The 10,495-nt window shown below is 37.9% G+C and overlaps 1 protein-coding gene across 1 annotated transcript; it reads right to left on the reverse strand.

Annotated features, from left to right (window-relative positions):
* Positions 1–1,339: 1,339 nt before the first annotated feature.
* On the reverse strand, positions 1,340–9,910 carry LOC148844160 (TMV resistance protein N-like). Its single transcript, XM_088956847.1, has 5 exons — positions 9,399–9,910; positions 6,028–7,129; positions 3,286–3,555; positions 2,172–3,167; positions 1,340–2,088 (listed from the first exon to the last, which is right to left on the reverse strand). Exons 1-5 carry the CDS (start codon positions 9,908–9,910, stop codon positions 1,555–1,557), a joined length of 3,414 nt encoding a protein of 1,137 aa, XP_088812973.1. The 3' UTR covers positions 1,340–1,554.
* Between the last annotated feature and the right edge of the window lie 585 nt (positions 9,911–10,495).

Consider the following 10,495-nt stretch of genomic DNA (forward strand, 5'->3'; position numbering starts at 1 on the left):
ATTTATGGACATAATAGATGAAATAATCATTTTGCATATTTTATTCTAAAAATTAAAAAAAAATAAATATCAATGTTTTAAAACATAGAGGCATTCCACTACCTAGAGGCGTGAAGCATAATTTAGAATGCAAGAGGCATAAGCTTCCTTAAGAGGAGGGAGGAGGAAGGGGGGATTTCATTTTTTTTTCTTTTTCTTTAATAAAAAACTTTCATATTAAGAAAAATAAAAATGCATAATAGTTGTTAAAAGGGGGGTCTTGTCAGGGTTCGGGGGCTTCATCCCCCAGCCAAAGGGGTAGGGGGCAAACCACTTTCTTCCCCCTTATCTTTTCTAACATTGGCTTGAAATGTAAAAGAAACTTGAAAACACATTTATATTCACTCATTTTCACTCATTTTTTCACAACCTTGAAAAGTTTGTTGAATCTTGCAAATTTATAGATGCTTTGGCAATTTTTTACAAGATTTGAGTCTTTAAAAATGTTAAAAAGCATTTTGAAGGGTTTGGGAAAAAAAGAGGGCTTCTGAAATGGATTTAGAAGCCCTCTTTCGAAGGGAGTTTTATTTGCATTTTCGCCACAGTAAAATCGTATTGTATCGGTCGATATGCTACCGTATCAATAGCGTATCAGTCGATACAGTGCCGAAATGCACCGATACTCAATGATACGAGTACAATATGACCTCGATACGACGAATCGATATGGCACATTCAATTTGTTACCATGTACCGTACTGAAAACTTGCTAGAACGATACGTATCGACTGATACGGGCCGATACGTGACAAAATTTTGAACCTTAGGTCCAACCATCCGGGTTAATGATGAGATTGAAAACACTGGTGAAAACTTGTGAGCTGGCATATTACCTAGTCTATGGCTTTATTATTTTGTACTGTTTTTTTTTCTGTCATTTGAGTGTATCATAAAGATGGTGCCTCTTTGCCACAGTAAACTAGTCTGTCTTGTTGGGTCCAAATGAAAACTGGTTTTCTATTTCGGAACGATTCCTTTTTATTTATTTATTATTTTGGTTTGGAAATCAAGGAATACTTGTGGAATGGCTGGATTTTAAGTTTCAACTTCGGGTTTTTTGCACTTTTGTTCTGATTTCAACATAGAAAATTAAGAAAGCAGAATTAACCATGTTGGCGAAACAGAGGAATGACTGTTCTTTTTTAGAAGACCAAGAGATGATCCTAGGTCCTAGGCTCCCTAGCACACCAACATCCTCATCAATTTCAACATTCACTAGAAACATTGGAAAATGTAGAAGTTACATCTTACAAATTCTAATGAATCTAATCCTATTTTCTTTTGTCTTTTTGATCCTAAATCTAATAAATTGAACATAACCCCTAAACTATGGTGAGATAATGATGCTAATTATGTATCTCACTCATTTCATTACATTACATTGCATAGCATTTCCTAGAAGAGGGTATTAATTATTGGCTAAACTAAGACTCAAAGAGGGAGATGTTGTTAATATATATGTAGGTGGCTCAAACTCGTCTCCATTGCCATGTGTTAGGGTCTTATGGATCCCCATTAGACTAGATACTTCTGGCAGCAGCTGTTCCTCACTGAATCAACTGTCACCAGTCCATCTCCCTTATCAGTTGGAAAATATACTAGATGAACTCCGCACTTGGTAGTCATATGTCTTCCTCCTTCACATACTATTGAGACCTCCACTCGGTCTCCAACTTCCAAGCAGCTCTGAATCCAAGCATCCGACCTGTGGCTCACCCAGATGTGAGCCCCAGATGCCATTCTTGGTGCATAACTAAACTGTGGTAGTAGCTTCCACTCAAGACCTTTGGTTTTATTAACAATATTAGCGAAACCAACTACTGGAGGCACCCCAAATAAGCCTGGATCTTCATTTGCAGCGTAAGCAGCGCATATGGTAAGCCCCTGCAGTCTGATTTGTTGATCCATGACTGGAGCAGGAGGCACCTCAAACGATATCACAGAACCCATACTTTGATACTTAATCCCTTCAGGAATCTCACTCCCGGGGAGAAAGATATCAAACCGTTTTTGTGGAAATAATACATCGAATCGTTGTTGCCGTTGTCCCTGTTCCAATAGGAAACGAAATCGTGACGTTTATGTTCATACATACATTTACAGAGAGGGAGGGAGAATAGAAAGAAAGAAACCTGTAAGAGGCTTAGTAGATTGTTCCTAGAAGAGAACGACAGGTTGTTGCAGCCTCCCACGACAATGACTCGCGAGTGTTCTAGGGTGGCGGGGAGCTGAATCTCCGCCAGCTCGGTGCAATTAGTTACATAGAAGTCTGATAAGAGGCGTAAATTTGATAAGTTTAATCTTTCTATTGAGGTGCAACCTTCTAAGTTCAACCTCAATAGATACGATGGCAGTCCCAGAAGCGTTTGAAGCTTTGAACATTCCTTTATCTCGAGGTAGCCCAGATGAGAAAGCTGGGCAATGGAAGGTAGGTTATAGATACTGGTTTTGCATAGGCGTAGTGTAGTTAATGATGTTAAGCTTCCGAGGTTTGATATTGTTTCCAGCGACGTACACCCATTTGCGTTGAGTAGTTGTAAACTTGGTGGAAGCTCTGGGATTGATTGAAGCCTCCCGCAATTCTCCAGGAAAATTTCCTTCAGTTGAGAGAGACGATTCATACTGGCTGGTAGGTTGCTGAAGTTGTTATAGCTTAGATACAATACTTTAAGCGATGATAAGTTCCCCAGATCGCTAGGAATTACGCTTTCTGGTAAGTTGCAGTGACTGAGATCCAATCTTTCTAAGGAAAATAGGTAGGAGAAAGAAATAGGTAGCTGAGTAATAGAATGAGGGTGATCTTTTCTTCCTAATAAAGCCCAAGACCGTACTGAAGAAAGCCGGGATTTAGATGGCAAAGTAACCAGCTTTAGGCAACCGAATAGAATAAGATCTTTAAGAGATGTTAGTTGACTGATGCTGCTTGGAAGTTTTCTAATGTTTCTGCAATTTTTCAGGTTTAGTAAAACTAGTTTGCTAAGATTTCCAATAGAATGGTGGATCTTAACTAAGTTTTCACAATTTTCTAGGTTCAGTATCTCTAGATTAGGGCATACTAAGAAGTTGGGTGTTTGGGTTAGGTATTTGGAATGGCTAAGATTAAGGAGTTTCAGATTTTTCAGAGGAACCTGTGAAAAAATAAACAGAAGAAAGAAGTATAAGAAACTAGAGAAACTAGTTCAGTACCTGAAATCATGCAAATGATCCACATAAGAACAGAGCATTTCTATTTTTTCTACTACAGACCTTGATTTCCTTCCAAACTTGTTCCATTTTGCTATATTGCATGTCAAGGACAACAAGGCTCTCTAGATGAGTATTGGTGGGTATATATTTCAGAGGGAATCCATGCCAACAGAGCCACCTTAAGTTCTTGGGAAAATATTCATAGCTTCCCTTGAGGTGTGTATGGTTAAGCTGGAGCAATCTTAGATTATGCATTTTTTCAAATGCTTTAGTACTCAAAGTCTCATCTATTATCTTTGATAGAATGAGGCCTTCAACTGCTTCAGTTCCCTGATAACATGAAGCATTAACTGGATCAGTGCAAATTAAACAACACTTGAACATGACAGATGACATGAAACACACATACAACACAATAAATGAATAGCAAAAGAGCAGTTATTTTGATTCATGATAATTGGGATCAACCCAAGGTTCAAAGTGTCAATACTGATTGGCCCATATTGGTCAATACGTATAATTTCGGGAGCTCCCTGATATACCCCTATCGGGAGTGTATCGGGGTTCTGATTGGTTCAGGGGTGGAGGAGCCTTAAACCAACTCTCCTGAATCGGTTTAAAAAAAAAATTAAAAAAAGTCCCGTTATGGCTTATACACCCCTACTGACGTATCGATATTTTGAACCTTCTAGCGTAAATGTGCTCTATAATTCCAGTAATAATAAATCAGTAGACAAGTTGGTACAACCCCATTAAATAGTTCACCCGATATAGATCCAACTTTGATAATATTTTATGTAAATTAGAGGCTACTCTCATGTTCCTTCGAATGTGTGTCACAGTCCTTGGTACTATTTTTTTCTTTGACACTATGACTACCTTATGCTTTCTAGACCATTGAGCTAGTATCTTAGGCCTCTGAAGGTTAATAAATCAATCTTGGCCATGCAAGTAATGTATCAAAATTTTAACTAATCTTGACCATTCAAGTAAATGCACCAAATTTTCTAAAAAAAAACAAATCTAAACCAATTAAAATAATATATCAACTAAACCTAAAATCTTCTTCTTCTTCTTCCAAATATCTAGGCCATGAAAGTAGTCTCCTAAAATCAGTTTTCAAATCATACCATCCAAGTGATCTTGGCTATCCAGGCAATGTACCAAATTTTCAGATGATTTTGGCCATTCAAGTCAAGTACTAAAACTTCTCAAAATCTAGGCCAAATAAAGTGATGTACATAAGTCTAAAACCTGGATCATAAAAATAACATCTCAAAATCAACCCAAAGATTTATACCATTAAAGTGATCTCTTAAGGATCAGTGATTAATCTTTACCACCCAATTTATACCAATATTTCGATTAATCCAGGCTGTTCAAATAATTCATCAAATCAACCCAAAAATCTAGGCCACCATTACAGACTCCTAGAGCAATGGATTATCTTATTCATCCAAGTAATATACCGAACTAAACCCATTATCTAATTTCTTGAAATGGAATCCATAAATGAATCTGATCTAAGAAATCCAACTTTTGTGCCAGAACTTCTACATGATAGAATATGACCTCTGCTGTTACCCAAAATCAAACGGTACCACCACTTCTGATTTTCTCTCTAAACCACCATTTCCATAATTGATTTGGTCATTTAAGTCCATCTATTCACTTGTGTTCACCACCTCTCCAATCTTAACCATCAAAACAACCTCCTAAGATCATTTAATTAATCTCATCCATCCAAATCTTGTAACAAGATTTCAGCACTTGCTCTACTACCATTGCCTCAAAACCACTCATCTCCACCACCTCCTCCATTGTCCACTCACCATCACCTATTTCATCCCTCCCTTCATCCACCTCCTTCACCACAACTAGTCCATTCACATATACTCCTGTCTCATGATATTCCTCACTTTATCTATCCCATCATACCATCATCCCCATCACCACCATTAATCCTTCCCCTCGTCTTTCATGTCTTTTTTTTTTTTCCTTAAAAACACAAAAATCATTTGTGGGCAACTAGATAATTTCTCACTCAACATTAATACCTTCACGGGATCTAACATTACCCATAGGCACAGGTTATTAAGTGTCACAGAAAATAGTACAGGAGCATAAGTGTCAAACCCCCTCCTTGAAAGTACCCCTGTAATTTACCAGAATATTTATTTCTTCACAACCATCAAAGCTCTCAAATTTGGAGTCAAAAGTCTAACATAGGTGGACAACTCTACTGTATCTGGGCCATATTTGGAGGCCCACAACAAGTCCAACCCAAGTGTAAAAGAGCCAATGTAAGCCCAATCTAATCAAACATTAATCTTTAACTGACACAAAACTAAGCCCAACACAAGGTGCTAAGCCTCAACCTAAGCACAAAATAGTTCAAATATTTGTTCTTTCAAGCACTGCTATTGTCTAAATCTGGTCTAATTTGTTTCTCTGTAGTACATGGTTCAAGAAAAAGTATAACTTCAATTGATGGTATCACAATGGGAAAAGATCCAACTCATTTTGGGCCAAAATAGTGGAAGAAATGAATGTAGACTGTTTTCACAAGACATGTGGATGCATGTGTTTCCACCTTCTACTTATATCTCTGTATAACAAAGGACTAAAGGAAACTTTCTTTATTTCAATGGCTAGTCCTGTAAGGGGAAAATGTTCTAATACACAATCAGCCATGTAATGGAAGCTAGTTCTATTTACCACTAAAACTTCATGCAAAAAGAGATTACTACTTATGCATTGTAAAAAACTAAAGAAGTAAAAGATTTGGGTATTAGATCTTACGCTGTGTTGTGTCAATACATGGTGGACATCCTCATGGTACCAGAGTCTGCTACGACTTCCAGGCTCCTTGGGCGATTTTTCACGAATAATTTCTCTTCCCATGTCTCGAATCTGATCATGCATCCTTAGTTCATTGTTTTCACCTACTTTTAGAAGAGATTTGCGGATGAGATCATTGATTCCCGTCTCTGAGAAGAAACCACAACCATCTAGTATTCTAATAACATGATCTCTGTCCATTCCTATAAAGAAGCATGCAATATCAAGGAATATGTCCCTCATTTGATCATCTAGTGCATCAAAGCTTATTCTAAGTTTCTTCTGAATTTGATCATGAGGGATTCTTTTTAGTTTCTCTAATACACTTATCCACTCAGGTTTGCTTCTTTTGTCAAGTAGAAAAGAACCCAAGACTTCAAGAGCTAAAGGTAGCCCTCCAACATAACTCACTACACGCTTTGAGAGCTCCATATAATCCTCTGTTGGATGGTCTTTCCCAAAAGCATGCCAACTAAAGAGCTTAATAGATTCCTTATAACTCAATTCCTTAGCTTCATATATTTCATCCACTTGAAGAACATTCAGCAGATGAACATCTCTAGTTGTAATAATAATTCTACTTCCTGCACCAAACCAATTATGCTCTCTAGCTAAAGCATATAATTGATCTGGTTGATCCACATCATCAAGAACAAGAAGAACCTTCTTATAGCATAGTCTTTCCTTAATCACACTACTTCCACTAGCAATATTTTTAATCTTTAAATCTTTTACCATTAAGATATCCAAGAGAAGTTGTTCTTGTAATTGAACTATACCATTATGTTGCTTGGAATTTTCTGCAACATTTGCAAGAAAGCTACCACCTTCAAATCTACCAAAAATTTGGTTATAAATAGCTTTGGCAATAGTTGTCTTGCCTATTCCTCCCATACCCCAAATCCCCACGATTCGAACATCGTCTGGTCGAATACTTAGTAAGGAATACATGTCACGCGCGCGTGAATCTATTCCAATTGGGTAAACAGCAATATCTAGTAATGTTTTACTCAATTTTGTCAAAACTTCTTCAGCAATTCCTTGGATGAGCATTGACTGATGCCTGCAAATGTGAAAAAAATAAATAGTTAACATGCTGGAAGCTTAACTTTGGTTATACTTGATTCATGCTTTCATTGTGTTGATGACAAGTGAAAGATAGAACAAAATCAATCCATATTAATCTAAAATATTTGACCTATAATGTAATTTAATGTTTATTATGTAATATTATTATATATTACATTTAATATGATATAATGACTTCAATCAATGTTATACCTCCAAAAGGGTAAAAGCAAAAAGCAAACATTTTTCAAGGGTTCTAACATTCAGAATATGTACAGAATACTAGATAACTTCACTATACTCAAAATTTGAATAAGAAAATAAAAAGTTTCCTTTGACAATTCAAAATTCAAAATTGCTTTCAGAGCTTTTTTGTTTTTTGAGAATATGATTTCAGATTTACCAAAGGCATCTAATATTGTGCACTAGTAAAGAAGGCACATACATTGAATGTGTTATAGTGAAGGAAAAAAATATTATATAAATGTTGTCGGTTTCAGTGACATGAGGCCACTTGACAAACCCTAGTTTCAGCATTCTATGGTAAAAGATATACAGGAGGTGATCCACTCTTCTTTTATTTACTCCTGATCAACATTTTTTTCCCACTGATGATTCCCTTGTAATAGTGCTTGAGTAAATGAGCAAAGATAAGTGTCCAAATACAATGAACTGGATGAAGTGCTCTATAGTACAACTAGAGAGGGTTTGGTTTGAAGATCACAGTCATTACTACCAGCCAAGTTGCTAATGGTGGGTAATCTCATGGTCAGTGGTTACATTTGGCCACATTGTCATCAACCATATCCCAGTAGAATTAGTAGCAAACAAAACCCATTTATGAGTTCAAATCTGTTTGTTGCACTTATCATGCACTTCCATTCAATATGTGACAGGTGTCTCCTTACATGTTGTAAATACCATGTCATGACGAATTGGGATCTGCTACTCACACCGACCTCACGGCCAGGATAACTCTATACTGTCATATGGTGAAAGATAGTGCAGGAGATCTTGTCTATCAATAAGCATTGACTTTCTTATAAGCATGTATGGGTTCCATCAGTGGAATCACCCATACAAAATGCCTACTCGTGGCTCATTCCAAAAGAAAACTTTGGCTCCTTCTAAGGTTCACAACAGAGGAATTCACATCAGCGCCCCACAGAGCCTGCCCCCCACACACCCCACAGGCCACCCCAGCCATGTATTGAGAATATTGATCTCCGGCCCCATGACAGTATGGGAGGTATATATTCTCAATATATGATGAGATGTGTATATAGGGTGCCAATCTGATAAGAGTATTGGACAATATGGTTGATTTTGTTTTTGAAAATAGAAAGAAGAGTCTGGATCTGCTACTCACACTGCACGCCTTACAGTGACCTCACAGCATGTCCTGGCCGCAAGAACATCTCCCACCCTTATATTTATTATTAATGGGGAGATGTTATCAATACAGGGTAGAATGTGGCTGTGAAGAAGTTCAGATCTGTGCCCAATAAGGGGGCACCCCACAGTACATCCCCACCGTGTATTAGAAACATCTCATCATCAGGACTGATGTTATCATCGGGAGATATTCCCAATGCACAGTGGGGATGTGATGTGGGACACTGTGTGATGCACCCTTCCGGGGCGCAGATGTGACGTCAGTTTGAAGTGCGCTATGTGAGAAACGTACCCCAATTCTAGAAAGAACTGCCATGTCAGCAAAATGGTACAACAGTCATGGATTATTTTTGCTGGCATGGCAGTTGTTTTCGTTTTTAAAAACAAAACCAACCAAACACTCCCAAAGTCAAACCGCTGCTGATATTTAAAAGAATGTTAAATAGGTTACGTGGGTCCTCCCCTCGTTTAATGAAAGAGCGAAAGTAAACTCATGTCCAAACATCAACAGTGGTCAGAGGAAGGAGCAAAGGCTCCTTCAAATGGAGGAAAATAAAGTTAGTCAACCATGTTGACATGGCTCTATTATGTCAACCATCTTTTCATAAGTTCATTCAAGCACTATATCTTGGCTCAATTGATTTTATAACTACAAACTAATTAAATAAAAGAAACTGCTTTTAAAACAAAGATTATCTGGATTTTCGGTACAAAGAATGTTCAGGAGCAAAGAACGATGTAAATTCTCGGAGAAAGAACAAACGCTATATTGACTTGAAATTCTATAATAATCATAATCGATCAAATAGACAAATAGGCAAAAAAATAAAAAATAAAAAAAAAAAGAAGCAGGAATCAGCAAGATTTACCCATTTGTAACGCTTTGTAAATCCCACCCAGACACATCTGCTGCTTCCATGAGAGCTTCCTTCCACTTCTGCACTTTCCGCTCAGTCCCGGCCGCCCTGAAATGCTCTTCATGTTTGGCAAATGCTTCCGCAAAACTTCCCGTCTGCTTTCGGACATCCGATGGGTGGACGTCATAGAAAACAGGCAGAACCAACTGCCCCATCATTTTCCTGCACTCCAGAATCTTCACGAGTTCATCCATGCACCATCTAGAGGATGCATAGTTTCTGGAGAAAACGATGATTGAAATCCTTGACTCTTCGATGGTTTTGTGCAGCTCAGAGGCGATATCTTCTCCTCTCTTGAGCTTTTCATCGTCTCTGAAGGTGTGAATTCCCCTTTGCACCAGAGCATTGTAGAGGTGATCAGTGAAGCTTTTTCTGGTGTCTTCACCTCTGAAGCTCAAGAAGACGTCATAATTCCATCGTGGGTCGTTGGAAAAGGATGCTTCCTGAGTCATTTTGGCAGCCATGCAAAAAAGGAGAATATTAACAAATAGCAGGAAAATGGAAAAAAATTTGGCGTGTGGATTCTTGCTCGCTGACCATGAATATTTATTATCGAAATTTCTCTCTTCACGGTAACTGTCGGTGGCCCATTGTTACCACCAAGTAATATTCAGCCACGTATGATCTACCCACTGGTGACCACAGTAGCCACTCTCTCTCTCTTGTTCATCTGTTCAGCTAAATGTGGGCTGAAAGAGGTTGCCTGTGTGAAGCAGAAGCGGTAAAAAACTAAGAAATGGAGTGTAAGAAAGAAGGTGAGACATACTGTCAGCTGCACCTACTTGTCTTAAAAACATATTAATGAGAGATTGCTGCTTACTGTGGCAATGAAGTTAGTGCACACTGAAGCAACCGTACCAGTCCAAACTGTTTAGGTACACTCCACGTTTGATTCCTCCCTCATCTGAGCATTTACTCTTCAGCTGGTGTGATGAAGTATTGTGTTGGATTGAGCTCAAGGAACCACGTTTCTGCCCATCAAACTAGCTCTATATTATTTAATATAAGAACAGAGCCAAGTTGTTACGAAGAAGACAACAAAAATACAA

This window comes from Nelumbo lutea, chromosome 8, assembly GCF_056320005.1.
Source record: "Nelumbo lutea isolate HS-2025 chromosome 8, American lotus-T2T, whole genome shotgun sequence".
NCBI lineage: Eukaryota > Viridiplantae > Streptophyta > Magnoliopsida > Proteales > Nelumbonaceae > Nelumbo > Nelumbo lutea.

Coding starts and splice junctions, on each gene's coding strand:
- LOC148844160 (XM_088956847.1), bottom strand. CDS start 9,910: ATGGCTGCCAAAATGACTCAGGAAGCATCCTTTTCCAACGACCCACGA. Junction 3,168..3,285: donor AAGTTTGGAAGGAAATCAAG/GTCTGTAGTAGA, acceptor ATTTTTTCACAG/GTTCCTCTGAAAAATCTGAA. Junction 2,089..2,171: donor ATCTACTAAGCCTCTTACAG/GTTTCTTTCTTT, acceptor CTATTGGAACAG/GGACAACGGCAACAACGATT.